We start from the raw sequence: 27,565 nt of genomic DNA on the forward strand, positions 1-27,565 counted from the left end.
AACAAACAGATAAAGACAAAGAAAACTTTGATGTAGAAAACGATAGAGGAGAGAGAAAATGCCAAACACAAGCTCTAAGAGAGGGGGGGAGAGTATGGCCCGAACACCGAAAGCTCTGCACACTGAATTGATATGCCAAGTACATCCTTGGGGTGCTACATATATAGGGACTCAACATGAGTGCCCTACCTCCTGCTAAAATCCCATGATTGGGAAAAAAAATGGGTTAGACCTAATAAAATGTGCTAGAGATGAGATCACTCACAATCAGATAAAGACAGAGAAAACTCTGATGTAGAAAACCATAGAGGAGAGAGAAAATGCCAAACACAAGCTCTAGAGAGAGGGGGGGAGAGTATGGCTCAAACGTCGGAAGCTTTGCAAAATACATCCTTGGGGTGCTACATATATAGGGACTCAACATGACTGCCCTACCTCCTGCTAAAATTCCCATGATTGGGAAAAAAAATCGGCCTGACCTAATAAAATGTGATAAGTCACATAAGTGACACACAAATCACATTTTATAGGAAAATTTGCAGAACATAGGAGACCCTAACCCTGGAAACCAAGGGGAGACACATCACACAATTCGTTGTCATTACCCCCATAACAAATGGTTGCATGCTCCACACTCTTACCACCCCATTTAAAAATCATCCTCACTAGTATTAAGACACAAAGGCCCCTGTTGCATGCAGGCTGTGGAGCAACCCATAGGCTTAATATATGAATGATAGGGGTCACTTAATAAAGAAAGAAGGCAATCAAGTAAGCCATGGAAGAATGAGCCCAGATTTCCTTAAATCTTGAAAGCATGGAACAAGCTCCGATTCAAATTGACAACTTTTCACTGTATCTTACAATTAATGGTCAAATTTCATAGGCCAAAAAGCATACAATGGCAGATGCCATTTAATGAAAGCGACCATTTTGAAGACCAATTTACACGTGGTAAATTAAAATCATAAAAATGATCACCTCTTTATCCATCTCACAAAAAGACCACCTCTTTATGCACCAATAAGAATTGTTTCTAATATCAAATATTTTACACCGAATTCTAATGAAGCAAAAAAAAAGAAGCCATCCAACAAGTTGTTTGTATCCATTTTATTTCTTCGTGATGTAGGCTTATTTTTCATTGTATGTGAGCATATGAGCTCCCCACATGGCTAACAATGAGTGTCTATTCTTTGTTGAACATCAATATTGCAAACTCCATACAACTTGCTTGAAGTTGCTTGACAATATCTTTATCGTCTAGTGTGCATGGGGCAATCATACTACCTCTAAGATGACTTGTTAAAACACAAACTTGAAAATTTACTTTTGACCATTTTGTAAATTGGTTTACGGAGGTTGGTGGAATATGCAGTAAGCATACCTTTTTTTCAAGCATATTGTATCATGGAAAGGGATTTGGGTGGCATACCACCTCTAGCACAGATTCCCTTTCTGTCCAAGTCAAGGCCATAGGGGCAAAGCATCTATGCCATCCATTTACTAGCCCCCCTCCCCCCGACTTGACGACCGAGCATGGTCAGTCGGTGACCATTCCCTCGTAATGCATGCTCCCAACCTTTGCTCTGCTGACCGCCATGCAATCGCCTACATCACGAGGAATGGCCACCATACCATTCCCTACCCCTATTGTGAAAGTGATGAAGAGTTTACAAAGAGGATTTTCTCTTGAGGTGACACCAAATTTGCTAATACTCTAAAGGCATAAGCCCTTGTTTCCTTTATGAGATTAAGCATCCCCATACATGGAAGCACCTCCTTGGTGTATTGTGTTCAAAGACGAGACATGACCCGGCAAAAGCCTGTTTGTTCAACTATCTTAGAGAACTCAAAGTTGTGTCATCTCTTCCCTCAGTCATGGCCACATGTATGTGCTAGCAACACAAAAGTAGCACCAATTATTAGTGAACGGGTAAGAGGATAGGTGTAATCTGACAACACAAGGGTCCTAATTCCAAACAATCTATAACTTAGCCATAACATGATCTATATCCCACTGACCTGTCTCCCAATTGAGTTGGTTTTCTGCCTGCATCTACCGGTGTATATATATATATATATATATATATATTTATTTATTTATTTATTAGAGAGAGAGAGAGAGAGAGAGAGAGAGATTCTATTATCATCTTCGAAAGGCCGAACACGGCCTATAAGACAAATCAATGTACATGTGTTGTATATCCTCCGTCATCCCAAAAAGGGAAAAGCTGAACTGAAAATGAGAGACTACATAGCTAAATGAGAGAGAGAGAGAGAGAGAGAGAGAGAGAGAGAGAGAGAGATTTCTTCAAAAAACTTGAATAAAGCACTTACTTCTACTAATGGTTAAGAGCACATATACAAGCTTGCTTGGAATAGCCACATTGATGCGATAATTTAGTACACACATGATGATGAGAAAAGATATACACACCAATATCTTGGCTTTACCAATCGATACAAGACCTTTCAAATTCCTTTCAGGCACAAATAAACCTTGATCTTCCATCTGACTGTCAAAAGTGAGGAAGACTAAAGTCAAGGAATGTAGTGAAGACATTGCAATAGAAGGTAGGCATAAGCAGCAGGTTAAATGCTAACTTCTCCGGATGACATCAATAGCTCTACCCAAGTTGAGTCACGTCATTCGTCCGCTGCATCCTACAGCATCAGCAGTATGAAAATTAAAGGCTTTACCACACGCAAGCTAGGGTTTAGAAGAAATAGCCTCATCAATATACCTTGAAACACAACAGCCAACAAGAAGAAGAATTGACCAAACGGAGAATAATTTAGAAAAGGCTTGATACCCATCACAAACACATGTGGAACCATCAATTGAAAAACAAAAACATCATATGTAAGGTGCAACGGATGTGAATGTGGAACTTTGCTCAAGATGAGTGCTCCGAACTGTGCTCAAGGGTTCCTTTTAATTACGGAAGAGAGAGCCTTCCGTTCCTTTAGTGAAAGAGTGCAAATGATCACAAACAAAGTGGTAAACATTGTGAATGAAGGTGCTGAGACTGAGAGATAGAGAGAGAAGAATACGACACCAGAATGTTGTCAAACCCTCCTCCAAAGGCCCCACTCTCTATGGAGAGAGCGGTCTACTATTGATTGCACAAATCTCTACAATGCAATGGACTTGCCGACGATGTCGACCACGATGAGGACGACGAGAGACGGGCTGAAAACTGAAAACGCTAATGGCTGAAATCTGCAAATCTTGTATCTGCTAAATTCTATGTCGGTGACAATGGCGATGACGACGACGCGACAACGATGCGCTGAAAACGCAGATGCTGAAATCTGCGAATAGGGGGCTGAATCTGCAAACGCTTGCTGATCGGACCCTGCAACGAGGATCTGTTGCGGGAAGGTGAGATTTGTGAGGTTTGGGACTTGATTTGCGGTGTCTAGATGCTGAAAACTAAAAACGCTGATGCACAGAAGGTTATGACGCCGGAATTTGCAAAAACGCTAGGCTGAATGCTGTCCTGTTGCAAAAACGCTAGGGAATCTGTTGTGTATCTGCTACCGCCGGGCTGATCTGCAACTGCAAAACACTAGGCCTGATCTTGATGAAAAACGCTAGCTATGTTGCTGCATAAAACGCTAGGGCCATCTGCTACAAAAACGCTAGGTGGTCTTGTTGGCGTCTTGCTGAGAAGGTGCCTGTCAGACATTGGGTCTCTCTGCCTCTTCCGCCAAAAAATGCTAGCGCTAGGTTTCCTTATATATTGACTTGGCTAAATTGCCCTACCCAGCTTCCCAACAGTCACTTATTAATTATAAGTGAAAAATGGCTAAAATACGGAAAATAGGTTCCGTGCACTGTAAAATGCTCCTGATGGATTCTAACGGTAATGTTGATGATCATGCCAGAGGATATGCATCTACTCTAAGTGCCTGGGCATGCACGGTCTACGAACAGACTCACAAAAGTGACAGAACACTTCCTAAGCTAACCGAACTGAACCCTAGACATGAAGTAGCTTGTCCACGTACACATAGGGTTAGATCTGCACGTGACACCCAGACAGTCCTTGGTTTGAGGAGCAGTTGCAGCAGGCTCGGCAGGAGATTTCCAGCATAGAGGAGAGGTGTCACGAGTTTGCTTTTCATCGACAAGCATCTCAGTGGACCTAGGTGGGTGACAGAGTGACTGGGTAGTTCTTTGAGGTAGTGAGACCCCATCATGCGCACACCAGTGTCAGCCAGTTGAGGAGACCTGACGGGTCAGTTGCTTCAGAGCCAGAGGATATGCGTGCTGTTGCTACACTGACTTCTACCATGACTTGTTGTCAGTAGAGTCTCAATCAGAGCGTCAGGATGCGTGCAGAGAGCAAGTTTGAGCAGAGATGCCTTGTCTTGTTGCGGAAATCCGTACAATTGCCATGTTAGCACTATCAACGCGTTTCGCGAAAATCTGCCACATCAGCACCGTCGACGGAATTTTAGGCATGTTCGTATAGTTGCCACATTATCAATCCACGCATATGTGTGTGTATGGGTTCTGCTTTATTTTGAATGTCTTTATGTCACTTGGGGCCCATCGGACGGGATCCGATAAGTTGGTAGGACTTCCTTCTTTTGCTGTTGTTCTTCTTAGGGTTTAGGCCACTCGGCCGTGATCTGCTCTTCAGTGTCTTGACACGTCAACAGTTTGTGACATCCCCCCTTCTTGAAAGAGAGTAATCATCCGCGATTACAGCATATCTGCAAAACTACTCAAGTTAGCTCAAAAATTTCCGAGGGTCATTCTGAGGGACAATTATATACCTTCATAAGTTCAGAAAAGTTTGAACTCACGAATTATAAGAGGGAATAAAGCACTCATAGAACTATAAAAGCAAGGGACACAAGAAAAGAAAAGAAAAACAAAAGCAAACAAACAAACTAACTATATCACTTTGTTTGCTACGAAACAAGACTAAATAAAACAAAACATTATTAACTTAAAAATGTTTTTAGAAAAGGCATGTGTAAAATAAGTTAAAGCAACTTACTTGGCTTAAAACAAGTACTCAACTTTAAGCAAAAAAGAATAAGACATCTTAAAAACTTAATCCTAGAAATCAAACTTCACACAACAACTTCTAATGGAACACATTCTTAAGTCCTTAGGTTAGCTAAATACGAAATCGAAAAATGAATACTACTACAAACCTACGAAGAGCAAAGAACCGAACTTGACAATATGTGATCTCAACTTCGCTGCTTGTCCAAACAGGAAGAATAAGATTATCACCTTTATCATGCATAGCTTGGACAACAGCTATGACATCCCTACTCACGTCGTCAGTGCCCAAGAGTAGGTACAGGTTTATATAGAGGTCATTCATGCTTTGATCGTACTCTACAAAACCAACAAGCTGAGTTTCTATCACCCTCCGGAGGCGATGGGCATACTCAGCCATGATAAAGGCTAGCATTTGTCAAGCTATAGTAAAAATACTAGAAGCGCTAAAGATCAAAACAACAATATAAGGTGTTATTAAGTCAAACAATAAGGGGGACTTTTTAGCTCCCAACCTCTATTGAATTTACTACTGATTATCTTGAACATTCCAAAGGAAGAAACATTAAAAATAAACTTACTACGATGCAAAAATGAACGAACGTTTTTCATGGTTCTTTTGAATGAGTATCCTTTTTCAACTAGTAAAGAAATAAGATGGCAAGATTGAACAACAAAAGCAGAATTACTAAAACAAAGACAAGAAAATCTAAATAGTTGAGAGCAAATGACACCGTACTTGGAAATTAGCAAGAAAAACGGCACAATTGGTGCCCATAGGGATACCAATTGTTTGCTTGAAAAGAGAGTCACCGATGGTTATATATAAATTGTCCAAAAGATAATCTAACCAAGATATGATGTCAATGTCATCTACAATCCTGGTGAATCTCTTTCTTCCTTTGTCTACATCTACATTCTTACTTTTCAACCATAAGAAGTCAAAGTTCAAGGCTGACTTTTCTACTAGCAATGCCTTGTACTTATCCTTCTCAAGCTTGTACGCAAAAACTTTTGAAATAAGAGACTTGACTCTAAGTTTAAGGTCCTCCAAATTTAGCTTTGTGTATAGCATAGTAAAGTCAAAAGTTTGGAGACATAAAGGAGAAGATTTCTCCTTAAGGCTTCTTGAAGAGTTCAAAAACTTTAAAACACGAATCACACCTACTTAATCATTTAAAATCCAACTTGAATCGGTAGGTACGTCTGCTTCCTTTAGCATATTTTTCCACAATTCATTTACGCTCGATAAAATAGCTTTGAAACAATTAACTAAGCCATTTGGAAACCTCAGTCAAAGAGGTGTTACAAGAAGCAGCTATAAATCTAAGCTTTATAGGATTCTTGTGGAACTTCCAAACGGTATATAAAAAAGGTAATTTAGGCTGGCACTTGAAACCAAAAGACTTACAAAAGTCTTGATGTTTCAAGATAACCTCTTGAATTGAAAGATCACAATCATTGTAAGTCTGAGAGTTTACTTCACCTAACAAACATTCTAAATAGAACTTTTTGCACGTAACAACAAAGTTATTAGAGCACTTATCTACGTAAGAGATTACAAAATCTTGATGAAATTTCCTAAGAGCATCACGATCAGAATAAGATAAGCTATCCCTTCTTGAAGAAACGTTCCGAGAGCAAGATGCTAATTTCAAAGAAGCTTTCTTGAGGACTGCAGACTTCCAATGGGTAAAAATACCTTGAACTCCTAAAGACTCCTCAAACTTTACTACGAAACTAGAAATTCTTTTTTCTATGACTTTACTACGAAACTAGAAATTCTTTTTTCTATGGCTTTTTTCCAACCAAGGGATTTTTCCAAAGGACAATTAGTTTGCTTTTTTTTTTTTTTTGTTAAGGAGTTGGCTTCTCCATTCGGCTCTTTTGATCAAGGAGTTGGCTTCTCCTTTTGTCCAAATCGGAACACTTGATATTCCGGCGTAGTAAAATTAGCCATCCCACCCAGACCGCACTCTTCTTCCACGGGTGTCGATGCACTAAAATTACATACCCGGGCAATCTCATCCAATCAGGAACATTTAGTATTTGGCACATCACAATGCAACACAAATGCTCACATATGCATGTTACAAGACATAGAAACATAAAGCTGCCGATGAACACTACCCTCGCAAATAAGCATCCAGGTCCGCGCCATGAGCTGTTCAACGACTCCCTCATCACTCCTCCTGCAAATAACCTAAAAAGGTCCGGGCCATGAGATATAGAGGCCTTTTACAACCAAATGCCCTCCAAACCGTAGCTTGCGTCGTTTGGAGTTGCTGAGAGTAACCACTACTCAGACTTCTTAATACTTCCCCCGTAAATAACACCAAGGGTCCGGGCCATAGTAAAAACAACACTTTTCAATCATTGAATACTCCCCTCGCAAATAACCACAAGGGTCCACGCCATGAGTATGAACAAGCATTCTCAAACATTGTTTCTCACTACTCCAACCGGGAGTAAAAATCACCAATCATTGAAACCAGTAGTAAAACCAGAGTCAGACAATTCAAATCGGCACCAAGACATGTTTAAAACAGATACCATCCATTTCAAACAAGTTCAAACAAATCTCAAACTTAAAAAGCAATCTCGAAATTAGTCGAGCTCGAAAAGTCGACTCACTTTCCATCCTGAAACCTGCACTAAAAAAATTAGGGTTAGGTTACTTCTATAAGGTCGTAGCTGACCACACCATGGTCCATAAGCTCTTGGACAGACAACGTTCCCGTGGCGCTGATGGTAGTCCCAGGACATAGCAGTCACACCGGACCTCTGAGGTTATCAACAAGAGACGCCTGTTGAGAGATGTCTAGAAATTTCAAGTTGTAATCTGCTAGGTTTTCCATGGCAAGCATTTCAGGATATCCCACTCTGCCAGAAGTTGCACCCCAAAGGAAGACGTGACAAACCATATAACTTCGGCAAAATAATTTTCTTGAAAGCTTGCCAAGTCCTTGGGGTGTGCGGCTTGGTAGCTATAGACATCAACATTTGCATGGCACCGCTTTTGAGAAAAACACTGACTCGAAACAAATCTTGGATCCTTCTCTTGCAAGTGATATTTTTGGCTTATGCCCTGTAAGACATGAGCGGTGAAGACGCGAGCGCGCCCGATGCGATGAACTAAGGGTGGGAGTGGCTAATAAGTCCGGGGTCGGAGCACGAAGCTAAAATTTCCAATGAACTTTGGAAGTGCGATCTTGCTTTGTCTGCTCTTTGGTAGGATCGGTATGCTTTCAGAAAAGCACACGCCTGATGCTCTAATACCACTGTCACAAGACGAGCACCACGTGCCAATAGAAAAGAACAGATTGAACAGACTTTTAGCACTTCAATAACAACTGAACTGAGAGAGAGAGAGAGAGAGAGAGAGACCACACGCAACACGGAGTGGCAAAATTCCACCCGAGAGTATTGGCCCCAAACCTTGGCGCCCCTTTCGGTATTTCTATATATTGCATCAACACAGTACAAGCCGGTACTCCAGACTCTGCACCTCCCAGAAGCATGCTCGAGAATGAGCCCATGGTTTCACATTTAAAGGCCCTAGGCCCCAAAAGCAGTTTACATGAAAAGCCTTCAAACTCAAAAGCATCTGGTCCAAAAGCAATGCCCAAAATCTACCAACACATTTTGCGGAAATCTGTACAACTGCCACGTCAGCACTATCAACACGTTTTGCAAAAATCTGCCACGTCAGCACTCTCGACATGTCCGTACTCCAGACTCTGCACCTTCTCCTAGAAGCATGCTCGAGAATGAGCCCATGGTCTCACATTTAAAGGCCCTAGGCCCCAAAAGCAGTTTACATGAAAAGCCTTCAAACTCAAAAGCATCTCGTCCAAAAGCAATGCCCAAAATCTGCCAACACATTTTGCGGAAATCTGTACAACTGCCACGTCAGCACTGTCAACGCGTTTTGCAAAAATCTGCCACGTCAGCACTCTCGACATGTCTGTACAGCTGTCACGTCATCAGTCCACACGTGTGTGTGTGGGCCTTGCTTTATTTTGAATGTCTTTATGTTACTTGGGCCCCATAAGTTGGTAGGACTTCTTCTTCTACTGCTTGTTCTTCTTAGGGTTTAGATCCCTCGGTCGTGATCTAAAGGTTGGCTCTGCTCTTCAGTGTCTGGACACGTCAGCAATTTGTGATAAATAGGAATCTAAGGCTTCCAAGTACCATCGGGTCTGATTCTAGAACAAACGTGGTGATACGTTCAGTGTTTGTATAGACTTCTCCCCAGTAATAAAGATTCTTTTACAAGGGGGGCGGGGGGGGGGAGACCAGCCCATGTTCAAGTCGCCTGTATTGTGTCGATCTTCTCACTCTTTCTCAATATTTCTCTCTATATTAATTGGCTTCAGTATTTAGTAATAAAATTGTCACGTGGCATATCCAACCCTATGTGTTCGTGGACAAGCTACAGCATGATCAGGGTTTAGTCAATCCAGTCAGTATAGATTAGAAGTGATATGGCACTTTTGTGAGTCTATTCATAGACCGTGCATGCCCAGTCACTTAGTATAGATGCATATCCTCTGGTTGCACACAGCATGATCATCAGTATTCCCATCAGAATCCATCAGATTCCATTAAGGGAATTTTCCAGTGCATTTAGCCTATTTTCCCTATTTTTGACATTTTTCACTTATTATTTTTAAGTGACTTCCCAACAAAAGTAGGTAGGGCAATTTTGCTAAGTTAATATATAAGCAAACCCAAGTTAGCACTTTCTGGCAGAAGAGGCAACAGGAGCTCCCGCTCAACAGGCACCTTCTCAGCAAGAACCCATCAGAACCCTTGGCGTTTTGGTGTTCCCTCATCGCCCACACCCTCATCAGCCTAGCGTTATGGTTTCCCACAGCACCTCCCAAAGATCCCCTAGCGTTTGCAGTTCTCTCATCGCCAAGAGTCCCCAGAACCCCAGCGTTTTCATCAACGATAGCACGCTGCCCCAGCGTTTTCTGTTTTCAGCCCTGAACATCGCCGGCAACCCCAGATCACCTCAGCGTTTTACTAACACTACAGCAGATGCCCAGCGTTTTTGGTTTTCAGCCACAATCGTAGCAGAGGAGCAACGTTTTCAACAAGCATTAGAAGCAGCAGATTCAGCCCTAAATGATTGCAGAAGATCTCCATTTTCAGCCCATAAAAACGCAGCCAAAACAATCATTTTCAGCCACCGAAACAGTCCCAAAATTCAGCAGATAGAAGACCACAGATTTCAGCCCTAAAGTCATCACCGTCGTCGTCATCGGCATAGTCCCAAGTTGCATCAGTCCATTGCATACGCATTGTACCACTTTGTGCAATCATAAGTAGACCACTCTCGCCGACGAGAGTGGGGCCTTCGGAGGAGGGTTTTACAACGTCTCTGGTGTCGTATCTCTCTTCTCTCTCTATCTCTCAGTCTCATTCACTTACACGCACGGTGTCCATTCACTTTGTTTGTGATCATAGCATTCTCTCACTAAGAACGGAAGGCTCTACCTTCCATAAGAATAAAAGGAACCTTGAGCACAGTTCAGAGCACTCATCTTGAGTAAAGCGCAAACAATCATTCCGCTGCACCTAACAAAAATCTATTTATCCAGGTATATTTTACATTGCTATGTGCTCTCCTTTGTGACATTACCTTTGTTGTGCTTCATTTATAGCCCAAGAGCTATTCTGACAGCGTCGTAGTCCTCAGGCCTCAAAACTTGGACATCCTATTTGATATACTCGTCCAAACCAAAGAGGAAAGCCTCCTTGCGATCCTCATCCGACTTACGCAATTGAACACAAATCTACAACATACGATTAGAAAAAGACATAGCGGGAGTCCCATTTTGCTTGAGGCCTCGCCACTCCTCTTTCAACCAATCGAGGTACTGCGGTGGCATAAAACGAGCCTTGAGCTTGTCTTGAAAGTCGACCCAACTCTAAGACAGTAGTTCCCCATTTGCAGCATGCTCAAGAGGCCAACTGTGCCTCTTGCCACGCTTGATACCAACTAATGGCATCACCCAACAAATACATAGCATCAATCAAAACTTTATTGTTATTGTTTTTCTTGTTAGTAGCAAAATAAGCGTTAAATTTATGTAACCAAGAATAAATCACAGATGCATCCATCCTACCATCATACCTACTAGTCAACTTTTCAATGATTGGATTGTTGGAGTCGTCTCCTCTACCTGGTCTTCGTGATGACTCGCCAGCCTTCGTGAGTGGGTCGCTCTTCGAGGAGAGTCAGAGAGAACGTACAGGACCAAGTCTTGCATGCGTTGGTCTCACACTACCTCAGGCTCTAGCTCCATAGCTGCTCACTTTTCTTTAGCCGCTATGCGTTGAGCTTCGTGTGCCTGCTTACGCTCTAGCTCCAAAGATACCCTCCTTTCTTCAGCAGCCACACGTTGAGCTTCACGTTCCCTTTCCACGGTGGCCCATTGAGCCTCTTGTTGTAGCATCATCTCCATCGTAGACCTGACAAAAGCCTCCATAGAATTTGGTGCAATCCATCGCGTAGATGGGGACGAAGGAGGATCTAGAAATGGTCTTCCTAGTGTAAAGACTTCTTCTCCAATTCCACTGTCATCCCCTTCATGCAAAGCGTACCTAGATGAATCCGGGATAAGCCCAGATTCACCCTTAAAGGAAAGTACAAGGTATAGACTCATGGTAGTCACCCACTAGATAATATAACCATCAGCTCCATCATACATAGTATTGACCAAATACAACGACATCCCCACTAACGTCATCAATGTCCAATAGCAAGTGTAAACATATGCTTTCAACACAACACACAACACACGCGCATACACAAGCATACATCTGCACAAAGTTCAGCGTACTGAGTTAGTCATAATGAAGCCTAGCACTAAAAGAAGCATTAAATCGGAAAATCTAGCACAAAAAAAGTATCCATCACCTTCATGCAAAGTATCCATTCCACTTCTAAAGATGGTCATGAACTGAGTATTGGGGTACTTGGGTTCTTGGGATTGTCACAAACAAGTGACGAGGAGTGGCCAAATGGGGCAGCAGAAACACACACACTCTCTCTGGCAGCCAAGCAATTCCCGATTTCATGTTGTAGGGCCGACGTGGCATCAATGTACGGACCCGGAAAACGCGGCAAAAATTGCGGCGATTTTCCAGAAAGCACGCTGACGTGGCTGGGCTATACGGACTGTTTTTCCTAAGCAGCTGGCTGAAAAAGCTCTACGCAAAGCTGGCTGAAAAATCTCACGCAAACTTGCTTTATTTACCAAAAGGGCGTGTGAGATGATTTGCTTTATTTTATGGAAACTTTTGGGGGCTCTTCTTTTAACAACCCTTGTAAACTTATAAATTGGTGGGCAGGGCTCCCACTCTGCAGAGCATCTGAACGCAGAGTCTGAGAGTGAGACCCCCCCACTCCCTTGTACTTTGAGCACAGATTTAATACAGAAAAAAATATCGAAAGGGACGCCAGTCTTTGGGGCCAATACCTCTTGGCACGGAGCTCCGCCGGACCGGTGTCGAATCTAATTGTGAACTGTTTTGAAGTGAATTCCTGTCGTGTCGCGGTAGATTCTTGACTTGGAGTGTCCAAGTCTGTTACAGTGGTATCAGAGCGCGGCGGATTTCTCTTCTACCGAAAAATCCGATCCTTTTTACGCGGCACTTATGGACTCAAGCAAAAGACAGTCGACTTCCTCTGCATCCAGGGATGCGGGAAGACATCACGACGAAGACTCACGCTGTTAGGTGCAGCGAAATGAATGTTTGCCCTTTGCTCAAGATGAGTGCTCCGAACTGTGCTCAAGGTTCCTTTTGTTCTTAGAGCCTTCCGTTCTTAGTGAGAGAATGCTACAATCAGAAACAAGTGAATGGACACTGTGCGTGCAAGTGTATGAGACTGAGCGATAGAGAGAGAAGAGAGATACGACACCAGAGACGTTGTAAAACCCTTCTCCGAAGGCCCCACTCTCGTCGGCGAGAGTGGTCTACTTATGATTGCACAACTGGTACAAATGGTATGCATGAGACTCATGCAAGTCTAGGCTATGTTGACGACGACGGCGGGGATGACTAGGTCGACACTAGGGCTGAAATCTGCAATCTTTGATCTGCTGTCCAAAAACGCTATGGGCTGAAATCTGCAACTAGTCCAAAAACGCTGATTCTGGGACTGTTTCTGTGGGTCTTTGACGCTGAAAATCTGCAGGTTTAGGGCTGAAAACTGAGGTTTCTTTAGGCTGAAAATTGATGGTCTTTCTGGGCTAAATCTGCAAGTACTTCATTGCTGAAAAACGCTGCAGGCTGAGGTGGTATCTACTGAAAACACTAGGTCAAACTCTGTTCTTCAAAAACGCTAGGGGATGGGAGTTTCTGTGGCGATGGTTGCTGATGCAAAATCGCCAGGCTGATGCAAGGGATGGCGAAGGTGCTTGATGAAGAAAACGCTAGGGGAAAGGTTCTTCTTGCTTGGAGGAAATCCATCAAGGGGTCTTGTTGGAGAAGTTGCTTGCTGAGCTTGGCTCCTGTTGCCTCTTCTGCCAAATAGTGCTAGCTCTAGTTTGCTTATATACAAACTTAGCAAAATTGCCCTACCTACTTTCCAACAAAAGTCACTTAACAATAATAAGTGAAAAATGTCAAAAATAGGCTAAATGCACTAGAAAATTCCGCTGAAGGATTCTGATGGGAATATTGATGATCATGCTGTGTACAACAGAGGATATGCATCTACACTAAGTGACTGGGCATACACGGTCTACGAATAGACTCACAAAAGTGCCAGATCACTTGTAATCTAGACTGACTGAACTGACTGAACCCTTGCTATACTGTAGCTTGTCCACGGACACATAGGGTTGGATGTGTCACGTGACATCCCCTCCTTTTCAAAGTGAGGTACTAGTACCGAACTGTATGGCGTCGAGGGAGATTGCCAATAGCATCCAGAATCCTGGAAGGGACTCTTCGCCGGCCCACTCTGATGTGTGGGTCGTGCGGTACTTGAACTTCATAAAGGTCTGCAACGCTTGCTTCTTTGGGCCGCGCCGAAAGTGACACAAAGTCTTCTATGGCTCCTTCGATGCTTCAACTTCGTCTAGAGTCATGAATCTTTCTTCTTCAAGAATCTCCATGGCTGAAAATTCTTGAAACCACTTCCAACACAAAACCATGAACATACCTATTCCATGTAAAGTAAGTGGAAAAAATCATGTCGTCCTAATAGACTCTGCATGCAATGTAGATGAACAAATAGACGGAGTGCTAAACCGTTCACCACATACACGCAAACAATGAGATCGAATATTTCTCTTTTGATCTAAAGCAATCAATTGTGGCAATTCACAACGGAAATGCCCCTACTTGGTGCTCATACTTTCATGTGCTCGTTCTACGAATGTGTCATGCCAAGGAAGAGACATGGAATGTGACGTCCTTACATACATACTTTTCAGATTTTCATGAACAATCCGCATACATTCGTGCTCATTCATGAGTAAAACGTGCTCAACGTATAATATGTCATGCCTAGAAAAAGGGATCACATAAAGACGCTGACTAAATACAGGAAACGATCACGAATGAAACACTCGAACAATGCGTGCGTATCAATCATGCGAACACATAATACTTCTTGTGAGGGTTCTTTGGACCTAGGCTCGAGAGCCAAGATCGATTCTTCCTGAGGGGGTTCTTTGGACCTAGGCTCGAGAGCCAAGATCGATCCTTCGTGATTGATCGAATCTGCAACGAGGTTGGCTTCGCTAGAAAAAGCATCAACTAACTCATCATCCTTGTGAACAATCATGTCATCTTCATGCAACTCATCATGCTTGTGAGAAATCACATCTCGATTATGCAAATCATCATGCTGTGAGAAATCACATCTTGATCATGCAAATCATTGTCATTCAAATCGTCATGCTTATCATTATGCAAATCCTGTGTGTCATGCTTTGGAGAAGAAGAGACTGAGAGAGTCTCCTTTCCCGAATCTCTTGCATCTGTGCCTGAGCTTGAGAAAAGAGTCGCAAGAACTCTTGCATGTGTTGGTCGTCTTTCCTTTGACGGCGGCTGCCATTCTTTCTTGGTGTTTGCGCTCCATTTCTGCTTTTCTTTCTACTCTTCTTTCTACGTGTCTACGTTCCATTTCTACCATTCTTTCTGTATTTCTTGCTTCGCGTTCTAACTTCCTTTCCAGAAACATCTTGTCTAAAGCCTCCATAGGAGTTAGTGCAATCCTTGACGTATATGGGGAAGGGGGAGGGTCAGAAAAACCTCCTGGTGGGGAACATTCTTCATCGCCTCTCTCATGCTCACCACCTATATGCTTAGTATCCATTCCGCTTCGGGTGATGACCATGCACTATGATCTTTGGTTCTTAAGTCCACGAGGGACTTGGGTTCTTGAGGGTCTTGAGGTTCTTGAGGTTTTCTTTCACTTGCAAACCGTGTTTGAGAAGGATCTTCTCTTCACCCGAGTTCTACTCCTTTCTGCGGGCGCACCCCTTGGTGACCTTGCGCTCACACCAAGGTTGCTTTTCCCGGCCGCTAAGTGCACGGTCCGCTCTCAATGAGTGAAAAGAGACAAGGGGAGGCTGGACAAGCCCTTCTTTCTTGGGAATCCTGTCACTCTTCAAAAGCACGATTAGGAATCGACACGCCCAAGCGAACTTGGGTTCGTGCGACCTCAACAAGCAAAAAAAATTCTTGTGATTCTTGTGGTTCTTTCCTTGGGTGATACAAAACACTGCCAAAGCTCTGATACCAATGTTAGGTGAAGCGGAATGAATGTTTGCGCTTTGCTCAAGATGAGTGCTCCGAACTATGCTCAAGGTTCCTTTTATTCTTATGGAAGGTAGAGCCTTCCGTTCTTAGTGAGAGAATGCTATGATCACAAACAAGTGAATGGACACTGTGCGTGCAAGTGGATGAGACTGAGAGATAGAGAGAGAAGAGAGATACGACACCAGAGATGTAAAACCCTCCTCCGAAGGCCCCACTCTCGTCGGTGAGAGTGGTCTACTTATGGTTGCACAATCTGGTACAAATGGTATGCACGAGATTGATGCAAGTCTAGGCTATGTTGGCGACGACGACGGGGATGACTAACTAGGTCGACACTAGGACTAAAATCTGCAATCTTTGATCTGCTATCCAAAAACGCTATGGGCTGAAATCTGCGACTAGTCCCAAAACGCTGATTCTGTTTTTTCTGTGGGTCTTTGACGCTGAAAATTTGCAGGTTTAGGGCTGAAAACTGATGGTCTTTCTGGGTTCAATCTGCTATTCCTTTAGGGCTGAATCTGCAAGTAATTCATTGCTGAAAAACGCTGCAGGCTGAGGTGGTATCTGTTGAAAATGCTAGGTCAGACTGTCAAAAACGCTAGTCAGAGTGTCAAAAACGCTAGTCAGACTGTCAAAAACGCTAGGTATGCTGAGCTTTGCAAAACGCTAGCTGAAGGCATCTGTGGCGATGATCTTCTTCAAAAACGCTAGGGGATGGGAGTTTCTGTGGCGATGGTTGCTGATGCAAAAACGCCAGGTTGATGCAAGGGATGGAGAAGGTGCTTGATGAAGAAAACGCTAGGGGAAAGGTTCTTCAAACTTCTTGCTTGGAGAAAATCCACCAAGGGGTCTTGTTGGAGAAGTTGCTTGCCGAGCTTGGCTCCTGTTGCCTCTTCTGCCAAATAATGCTAGCTCTAGTTTGCTTATATACAAACTTAGCAAAATTGCCTACCTACTTTCCAACAAAAGACACTTAAAAATAATAAGTGAAAAATGTCAAAAATAGGTAAAATAGGCTAAATGCAATGGAAAATTCCCCTGAAGGATTCTGATGGATTCTGATGGGAATACTGATGATCATGCTGTGTGCAACCAAAGGATATGCATCTACACTAAGTGATTGGGCATGCACGGTCTACGAATAGACTCACAACAGTGCCAGATCACTTCTAATCTAGACTGACTGGACTGACTGAACCATTGCTATGCTGTAGCTTGTCCACGGACACATAGGGTTGGATGTGTCACATGACACACGCGAGGAGTACGGTCCGTCTCCACCTACTCAAGCGGAGCTTGAAGAGATGGAACATCGGAGATCGGTCGATTGCGACAAAGCTGATGATGAATTTTGCGAAGGACCCTAAACTTGCAAAAATTTTCACCCATACCTCCTCCGACGAGGTGCACTCACAGTGGCGGCAAACCACAATGCCACCCCTTAAATCGGCACTCAAGAAACCGCCTACTCTAAGGATGTTTACAGAGCAAGAATTAGAAGAGGTGGTTGATGCACGGATTAGCTAGCTTTTTGACACGCAGAACAAAGCCGAAAAGCACGACAAAAAGCAGAAGAAAGGCAATGCCTTCCCGGGTTATTTGGGTCGTCAATCTACATTTGCCTCGGAAAGAAAGCAAAAGAAGCATGTGCGATTTGAAGGAGTACCCAGTTCTTCTTCTTCTTCTTCTCAGTTCTTCTAGCTCTTCTGACTCGAGCGAAGAAGACAGAAAAGGGAAAAAGCGAAGCAAAAAGCAACGCTTCGAAAAGGACAAGAAAAAGGCAAAGAAGTCTAAATCTCGCCCAATTTCCAACAATTCTACAAAGGACTCGTCTTCGGATAGTTCGGACTCTGATGACAGCAAATTTTATGCAAGGAAGAAAAAATTTTATCAAGCGAACCAGTACGACTTTTTGGAAGATAAAAGCAAGAAAGTCCGAGAGTTTAAAGAAGGTGGACAGTCAATTAAATTTGACACGTTTTCTGGATTTCGAGATGCTTCGAAGGCTTTGGCCTTCATACAACAGTTTGACATAGCTTCTCTGGAGGACATTACTCAGAGCACTCCAAGATTCGGAGGGCTACCTCTTACTTCAAGGGAAATGCTTGAACTTGGTGGTCCAATCTGCTATTGAACAAGAAAGCGCCAATGAAATGGCTGAAATTTAAGAGGCTTTTTATTTCTTCTTGGTTGACTCGGTGTACGAATGCGACATACGAACTGCTTGGAACCATCTTCGGATGACCAAGAAGAATACATTGGACGCATATTGCGAGAGATTTTGGAGCTCTTTTCTACCCGCTTCTTCATTTAAGAAGATCTCGTTCAAAGAACAGATTGAGGGGTTTACCTTGGGACTTCCTACAGAGATCTGAGATCACAACCTAGAGCAAAAAATAGATTCCATTCAGGAATTGATGAGTCATACGAAACGGGGTCTTGCCATTTATTCAGGTAATTTGACCTACCCCACAGATGAAATCATGACGCAAAGGACCGAACAGACTTCGAACAATGAAAGTAGAAAAGAAGAAGAGCAACCCAAAAAAGAAAGAAAAGGATACACGACCCAAGCTTACTCTTCGAGAGAGAGCTAACTACATCAGAGAAGGGAAGTGCTTTGGATGCTGGGGAACTGGGCATATCTCCGCGAAGTGCCCTAAAAAGGCACCGAAAAAACAGAACGACAAAGATGAAGACAGGCCTGAGGGTTCGAAAGCAACTGAGGAACGTGGACGAAAAGGCAAAATGAAAGTAAGACCGGTTCCAGATTGCATGGGTACTGACCCAAGCACAATTGACGAGAGTACAGAACTTTGCCGAGCTTGGGGCAAAGTGAAAGACCAAGAAGCCCGGATTTTCTTTGATGGTTGGGGCACGAGGACTTCTACATAATGCCCTTGGAAGGTTGTGATGTCCTCCTGAGAATTCCCTGGCACCATAAGAACAACGTCGTGGTCGACTATCAGGCAAGAAAAGCGACTTTGACAACAGAGAAGGCCCAAACTATTGTAATTGAAGTTGATGTGAAACTTAAGGGCGAGTCTGTCCCTATTGTATCGGCTTCGGCCGTTTCAAAATTAATGAAATCCAGTCTATTTGTTTACTCGATCGTTTTGAAGAGTTGAATGATGAACATAGGACAAATATGTCTGAACTTGATAAAGAACACCAAGATTTTCTCCACACTCATGCCGATTTCTTTTCAAAGGGCCTGCCAGGCAAGTTACCACCCGCTCGTCCTGAGGATCATACCATTGATCTGATACCTGGAAGCACACCACTGAACCGGCCACCTTACCGTGTGAGCCGAGCCCAGAATAAAGAGATTATGAACCAGGTGAAAGAGCTCTTGGAAAAGGGTCTTGTCCAGCCTAGTACTTCACCGTACTGCTCTCCAGTGTTGTTGGTTTTGAAGAAAGACGCATCTTGGAGAATTTGCATCGATTATAGAGCTCTCAACAAAATCATCATCAAGAACAGATTTCTGATTCCTAGGATCGACGATATTCTTGATCGACTACAGGGATCCTCATGTTTTAGCAGGATTCATTTGAAGAGCGGATATCATCAACTCCGAATTGCGCCGGGAGATGTCTACTAGATAGCTTTTCAGACGACTTTTAAGTTATTTGAGTTTTTGGTGATGCCTTTTGGCCTAACCAATGCTCCAGTGACATTTAAACAGATGATGGACAGGATTTTTCGAGAGTACAAACAATTTGTTGGCACTTTCTTTGACGACATCATTGTTTTCTCCAAGGATGAGGCAAAACATAGAGAACATCTGCTACAGGTCTTTCAGGCATTACGAGATCACAAGTTGGTGATTAATGCGAAGAAAAGTGAATTTTTCCTACCCGAGATATACTTTTTGGGACACATTGTCTCAGCAGCAGGAGTGCACATGGACCCGGCCAAGATAGAGACTATCCGTGATTGGCCCAATTTGAAGAATGTCCATGAAGTTAGAAGCTTCTTGGGCTTCTATTCGTACTATAGGCGGTTCATTAGAAAATTTGCAAAAGTTGCTTCACCTTTGCATATTCTGACAAAGGAGTCCCTTTCTCGTGGGGACCCACAGAGGTGACTACCTTTCAGACACAAAGAGAAATTGACTACAGGACCAGTTTTGACTTTGCCCGATTTGCAGAAGTCATTTGAAGTATATTGTGATGCTTGTGGTCGCAATCTGGGTGCGGTCTTAATGCAAGAAGGCCATGTCGTTGCCTACAAAAGCCGATAGTTTAAAAGGCCGGAATTGACAGCACAAATTTATGAGAAAGAGCTTTTGGCGGTTATCCATGCTCTTACTCAGTGGCAACATTACCTACTCGGAGTAAATTTTACTGTCTTCACGAAGCATCAGAGGTTACGCTACTTCCTGTCACAGAAGCAGCTATCAGAAAAGCAGATTCGGTGGGTGAACATCTTGTCACAGTTTCACTTCCAGATTGTCCATGTGCAGGGACAGAAGAACTTGGTGGCACATGCTTTGTCTCGGAAGCCGTTGGTTTGGCTATTTCCGCGATACATCATAGGAGCTTCGAGGATATGCTTCCACAAAACTCAACGGAAGCTCTCAAAAATGAGTCTACCTTCCGCTAACTGAGTCCCGTTATGCATAATCATTCTTGCAACAAAAACAAGGGAGAAACACGCAAAATGCACGCACACATGCTTGCTGTAATTTTCTGCACAACCTGAAAATGTTACCTGAGCACCTTCCAAAGCCGAAATAGAGACCTTTTCCGCGATGGAATTGCACGAAACTTTGTGTACGCGTAGTGTACGTAGAGAAGAACTAGATTCTATACGTATTTTGCTGAAATTCACCCTAAAAGATATGATTAAGGGCTGAAAACAGAGAATTTACAGCCACCACACTCTACGAAGAGAGTGCCTGCTGCAACTTCTCGCGATGAAACTTCACCAAAAGCTGGCTATGGCTATGAGAACCCTTGTTCTAGACAATGGGAGCACAAGGCCAGCACATATGTCGCAAGGGCTGCTCTCAAGCTTCCATGGAGGGCTCCAATGCGTAGTGCATACTCACAATAGGGGGGGTAGGAGCATTGCCAGCACTGAGAAGTGGGGGAGGGGGGCCTCTTATCAAGCCAGCAAGAAGAGGGGGCACTAGGAAGAGAGAGAGAGGGTGAGAGTGAGAGTGAGAAGGTTAGTTTGCATTGGTAAGTGTGCCACTTGGCACGCTTACTTAATAACTTAAAAACCCTTCAACTTTCACTTTTAAAAGTTCACAAACTATTAATGAAATGTGCAAATTGAACCACAACTGCACACATAGATGCAACCAATGAAAATGTTACCTGCTCCCCAGCGCAATTCCGTACCAGCACTGCTCTGGCATTACCTATTCGCACTTGTCCGGTCATTTGGTCCGGCATAAACAATTTAAAAATACTTTAACAGACTTATCCTAAGGCCGTAAAATAATTCAGGCCTTAGGGTTATTATTCTAAGGACCCCATCTTATTCCTGTGCTTGCACTAGCGCGCGTAATTTTCTGAGCCTGAAATTTGAGGTTACTATCTACCCCTTTATTGAAGACCCGATTTCCCAATCACTAGGGCTTCAGGGTATTTTCTGCTAGAGTCTCCCTGAAGTGCACTGGCCCAAACTTGGGCGCACCTGAGGCCCCAGAACTGCTAGATCTATTCTGATGTGTACACAACTAATTAGATAATTCTTTTCTCGTAAATACACTAGTTATTTACAAAGTCTGACATAGTTACATCCCTCTTGGTTCTAAACAGTTGACCTCAACTGTAGAGCGTCAACATAATTGTGCAAGATGTCTGGGTAGTCCTTCAGATCGGACTCAGTCATCCACTTTACATCTAAAGGGGTGTAATTCTTGAACTTGACTAAATACTTTCGATGTAGGCTCCCCGACTTTAGTTGTCTCTCCGAGTGGTGTATTATCTGTTCAGGTTGAAAGATTTCCTCAGTCTCTTCGACTTCTGGAGGACCTTCTTGTACTGGCGCCACTGGAGGAGGTCCAACATATGGTCGGAGGAGACTGACATGAAAAGCATTATGGATGCGCCAGTGAGAAGGCAAGTCCAATCTGAAAGTCACGTCATTGACTTTATCTGTGATTTTGAAAGGGCCGTAAAATCTATGGGAAAGTTTTACAACTTTTCCTTTTCTGACCCGCTTTTTCAATCTAGCTTTCTCAAACCAAAGTAGGACATATTGTCCTTTTTCAAGATTGAGATTCCTTCTGTGCTTGTCTGCTTTTCTCTTCTGTTGCTCTTGAGTACGAAGAATCGCTTGCTTTACTTGTTGATGGGCAATATCAATATTGCGCACAAATTCATCTGCGGCGAAGATGTTTCCTTTGGTAACCATAATAGGAAGTAAGAGTGGCTTCCCATAAATAATTTCGAAGGGAGCTTTACCAATTGAGGAATGGATGGTATTATTATACGCAAACTCAACTATCGGTAAGTACTATTCCCATTCGGATTGTCGTTCCGAAACATAGCACTTGAGGAGATCTAAAACAATGGCATTAGCGATTTCGCTTTGACCATCTGTTTGAGGATGATAAGCTGATGAAAAATCAAGCTTAATTCCCAAGTTTTCGAACAATGCTTGCCAAAATAGACTAGTCATGCGAGGATCTCTATCGCTGACAATAGTCTTTGGCAATCCATGGTGTTTAAAAATCTGAGCTAGAAATATTCTAGCCATATGATCGGCTTTAATCGTCTTCTTTACTGGAAGGAAATATGCTTGCTTACTGAACCTGTCTACTATAGTCCAGATTGCATCATTTCCATTCTTGGATCTAGGAAGATCCGTAATAAAATCCATGGCAATACTTTCCCTTGGTGTGTTAGGCACATGGAGCGGCTGAAGCTTACCATAAACTTTATCTCTGTCATATTTTCCTTTTTGGCAGACTAAACACTCATGTACATGTTTTTCAATGTCCGCACGGAGTGTTGGCCAAAAGAAATACCTTTCGAGGGCACTATTGGTGGCAGCAATTCCCCAATGCCCGGCATAAGGAGAATTATGTACTTCATCCATCACCTTCTGTCGTAAGGGCTGAGCTACGCATATTGCTTGTTGACGATAGAGCGTATTATCCCTAATGGAATAAGGTGGTCTTGAGTGACCAACTTGAAGATCTGCCCAAATTATAGCGAAGTCTGGATCTTGAGGATACATCTCACTGAGAGATTCTAGTTCCTCATGATAAATTGTTGTCAGTGCATTGATCTTTGACACCTGGAGAGAGCATCTGCAACTGCATTCTTTGTTCTAGAAGTGTGTAAAATCTGAAAATGGAACATTGGAAGAATGTTGGCCCATCTCATCTGCTTTTCTAATAACTTTCTCTAAGTGAGAAAGTAGCGAAGACTTTGATGATTTGTCTTGATAATAAAATTAGCTCCTAACAGATAGTGTTTCCAAATGGAAAGAGCATGAATTACTGCCATTAGCTCTTTCTCGTATATGGAGACATGCAACTCTGCATCTTTAAGGCGCCGACTTTCATAGGCTATGGCGTGACCCTCTTGGTTCAAAACTGCTCCTACACAATCTCCAGATGCATCGCAGTATACCTCGAAAGGTTTGCGAAGATCAGGGACGGTGAGGACAGGTCCGTGACTGATTAGATACTTAAGCTTTTCAAAAGCTTCTTTTTGTCCGACCCCCAATGGAATGGAATCCGCTTCTTTGTCAGGTCATGGAGGAGACCTGCTATCGCGGCAAAAGCTCGAATGAAACGCCAATAATAGGAACAGAGGCCAAGGAAACTTTGTACATCATGTACTATAGTTGGCGTAAGCCATTCTACAACTGCTTAAATCTTATCAGGGTCCATTCTCACCTGGTTGTGAGATACTATATGGCCCAAATAGTGGATTTCTTTTAAAAAGAACTCAATCTTCTTAGCATTCACAAATAATTTGTGTTTGCGTAATTCTTCAATACTAATGCGAGATGCTTATAGTGTTCATCTTCCGTCTCTGAGAAGATTAAGGCGTCATTAAAGACAACTCCTGTAAAGCTTCTATATGAGTGGAAGATTCTATCCATCATTCTATTGAATGTGGCTGATGCATTAGTGAGTCCAAAAGGCATCACTAAGAATTCATACAACCCGAAGGTTGTTCTAAATGAAGTCTTATGCACATCCTGAGGAGTTATGCGGATTTGATGATAACCGCTCTTCAAGTCTATACGACTAAAGACACTTGCTCCTTGTAACTTGTCAAGAATGTCGTCAATCCAAGGGATTGGAAATCGATTCTTGATTGTGATCTTGTTTAGAGATCTATAGTCTATGCACATGCAGAATGTGCCATCCTTTTTCTATACCAGCAAGACAGGTGAACAATATGGAGAAGTACTATGCCTTATTAAGCCCTTCTCCAAAAGTTCGTTAACCTGCTTGAGAATTTCTTCTTGCTGCATTAGACTAACTCGATAAGGGGGCTGATTTGGAGGAGAATTTCCTGGGATAAAATCAATTGTTTGATCCTCAGGTCGAGAAGGTGGGAGTTCATTTGGAAGTTCATCTGCGAAACAATCTTTAAAACTGTCTAATAACTTAAGTCTTTTTTGCTTTAAAGAGGAAGAAAGTTGTGAAGCAGACACATCTCTCTCTCTCTTGCAAAAATCAAGTACATTGAAACACACTTTTTCATTACTTTCTTGATGGCAATGTGATTGGCGATAGGGATACGCCAATCACCTGCATCTGCAAGTACAAGATACTCCTTTCCTTTATGATCAAAGGATAAGGTTTTCTGAACATAGTCAGGAATGGGATGCATCTTGTAGTGCCAAGGCATTCCCAAGATAACATCGTATCCTTCAAGTGAAGCTAATAAAAAAGACTCTTGATCTTTGTAGTTGTCGACCTTTAAATTCAGCTTCCCTATGATTGGAGTAGAGTTAGAGTTCTGCCCTTTGAAAGCAGATTGTGCTTGAATAGAAACTCCAAAACGGTTGGGCTGTAAATTCAGATCATCGGCTAACTTAGTAGAGATGAAGTTGTCTGTACTGCCAGGAGCAAACAGAATAAGAGCCCGTTGGTTGTTGATGCTACGCCATGCTTTGAGAAGAGCTCTTTCTTTTCCATCCTTGGTTGTATTTCCCTGTACATCTGGGACTCCATTGAAAGAGGGTGGTTGCAGAGGTTTGGTAGGACAATCACCCTTCATATGACCAACTTGTCCACACTTGAAGCATCTTCCTTCACTAATGTAGGTTCTCAACTCAGCAGGAAAGAGATATCTCCCTTTCGTGGGCTGATTTGGCTTTGCTTCTGCTTCGGAGGAGGTTCTTTTCTTCTTTTGAGAAGAAGAAGTAGAGGTAGGCTGTCACCCGGAGGTGTATTTTTCCTGTTGCCTTCTGTAAATAAGTATTAGATATATTTATTTTATTTCTACTTGTTTGTCCCAGAACCCTTGAAAAGGTGCAAGTGGACATTGCATGGCCAGTGTGAAACGGCTGCAACCAAATGGGTTTCTCACATCGGGGATCTAGGTCGGTCAGACAGGGACTGCCTGGGCCAGTTAGCACTGGATTCTGATGAGTATGGAAGCTCGTGTGCGCCAAACTGGAATTTGGGCCACTCGTCAAGTCACTGCAACTTTATAAGTTGAAAGGGGCCAGTAAATTAACCCACATTGTAGATGTTGGTCAAATGGTAGTCTTCAATGATGGTCAGGAGACCGATAGGGACGCCATGGAAGCATCTCCTAAAATTTAGGGAACTGCTATTTTTGACCGGAAAATGTGTTCGCGTCATTAGCTCTGGAATGACAAGGGGAACATTTTATTGCTCTGCTGCCAAGTCAACTGACGCACCAGTTGAGATATTTTTAGCAGGGAAAGCCCAAACTCGGAAACTGGGCGACGTGTCAGCCTGTGAGCGATTCTGCCACACTCTGGGAGGCAAAAACGAGCTGCATATCAACAAAGGGGGCGCCATTTTCAGCCTCAGGTGGATTGTAGCAGGTACAGAAGCTATGGAATGCTTACCTTGCCCTCTATGCACAGTATGGTGACGGGAGTGATGCCCCGCACGCTACATACTGCTCTCTTTCTCCCCTACGTACAGTATGTTATGCCCCACTAGTGGGCTTCTCATTTGACCTATGTACAGCTGTGGGGAAATATGCTTTCGTGCCGAGGCAAGGGCCTCTTTGCACAGGAACCGGTGTAGCTAGCTACTGCACCAAAGCAGGTACACGAGAGGGTGATAAACTCTCGATTGTGCAGTAAATTCAGCATTGTACGCTTGCTGTTTTTACTCTATTTTGGGGCTGTTTTGAGCCCAAAATGTTTCCAGAATCAAGGGGCACTTAGCCCAAGGTGCAGGGAACAGTGCAGGGACAGTCGTGTGCCCAAATCAGGTCAAAAACAGGGCTGAACCAGAAATTACAGCGACCTGCAATTTACTGTTTTGTGCTCCCGACTGAGGGAATATGTCCGTGGAACAGAGGGCCTACCTTAGAAACTGATTCGGATTGATTTCGGTACCGTTATGCTGCCGAAATTTTGCCGAATTTGGAGCGTACTAGCTGGATGCAGGTGTTGTCTTCCAGGGGCTCTTTTTGTAATTCTCTCTCTCTAAATTAAAGAAATACCGAAAGGGGCGCCAGTCTTTGGGGCCTACAAGGTGTCGGTCTCGTGTCGCTGGACGCAACTGTGTTCTCTTCCCTTCTCAGTGCTCTGTGTAAAGTTTACAGGTAATTGAAATAGTACCGCCCTCTATGTTGTACGGGCCGGTTATATGGTTCCATCGACGGGATAGTCACTTTTTCTTCAAAAAGTGCAGCGTGGATTGTTGTGGGTGAAAGCAACACAGAGCTTGTCGATATGGCAGAGAAGAGAGACCAAGTACCTGAAGAGGGATCTTCCTCACATGGCACAGAGAAAATTCCTTCAACTCTTCAAGAAGAGGACAGGTTGTTTAGAACTCAACTGCGTTGTTGCATGGACATGTTTCAGCAGTTGGCTAACAACCCAAGGATGCAGGAATTCTTACAGGCTCCGACACAGGGTTTTCAGCCTCCTACACAGAGCATGACTGAGCCGTTGCAGGAAAAGGAGATTTCCAATGCGCAGAGGACTCATGATGCTCGAGGGAAAGCCCATGTGGTTGAGCAACTAGCGGTGTCCAATGATCCAAAGCAACTTGCTTTAGCTGGACAGGAACCGTTTGAGAATGGTCAAGGGAGCAATGAACAGGCTATGCGTCAGACCCTTCCATTACCTAATACTTATCCTGGTTATTTTGGAGGTGGTTCAGTGTTTCAAGCTATGGTTGGACCTTCCACAGGTTATATGCCAGGGAATGTGTTCAAGACAATGCAAACAGGCATGGGTAACCCTATGTACGCGAACATGGGTGTCCAACCAGGTTTTCAGGGTGCCTATGGCCAGTTTCGAGTGCCTGGAACACAATTTGGTATGGCTGGTTTTTCGCAGCCATACGTACAAAATGCAGATATGACAGGGAAAACAACTGATGCGAGTGCTGGAATGAACACTCATGGAGCACCACTGTTACAGACACCTGTTTATGATAATGTGGCTCCTTTGAGTCAGCCTAAGGATTACAAGGAAGGTGGGCAGGGAGTGAAGTTTGAAACTTTCAGAGAAACTGAGGACCAATTAAAGGCTTTGACCTTCATACAGCAGTTCGATGCAGCTTATGCTGGAGGCAACTTCACGGAATCTTCAAAGATACGC

General features: G+C 43.3%; 1 protein-coding gene across 3 annotated transcripts in view; it reads right to left on the minus strand.

Moving 5' to 3' along the window:
- Nucleotides 1-2,309: 2,309 nt before the first annotated feature.
- The window catches only part of LOC147453790 (UDP-arabinopyranose mutase), a 38,455-nt gene continuing 13,199 nt past the window's right edge, over nt 2,310-27,565 (minus strand). For 2 of the 3 annotated variants that reach the window (XM_086517193.1, XM_086517195.1), the window contains exon 3: nt 2,310-2,667. In XM_086517193.1, coding sequence (XP_086373319.1) covers nt 2,645-2,667 — 23 coding nt within the window. In that variant the 3' untranslated portion in view covers nt 2,310-2,644. The remainder of the gene's footprint in view (nt 2,668-27,565) is intronic. The other variant, XM_086517194.1, reaches the window with a different exon arrangement.

This window comes from Adiantum capillus-veneris, chromosome 7 (assembly GCF_014529385.1).
Source record: "Adiantum capillus-veneris isolate H3 chromosome 7, ASM1452938v2, whole genome shotgun sequence".
In the NCBI taxonomy this organism is placed as follows: Eukaryota; Viridiplantae; Streptophyta; class Polypodiopsida; order Polypodiales; family Pteridaceae; genus Adiantum; species Adiantum capillus-veneris.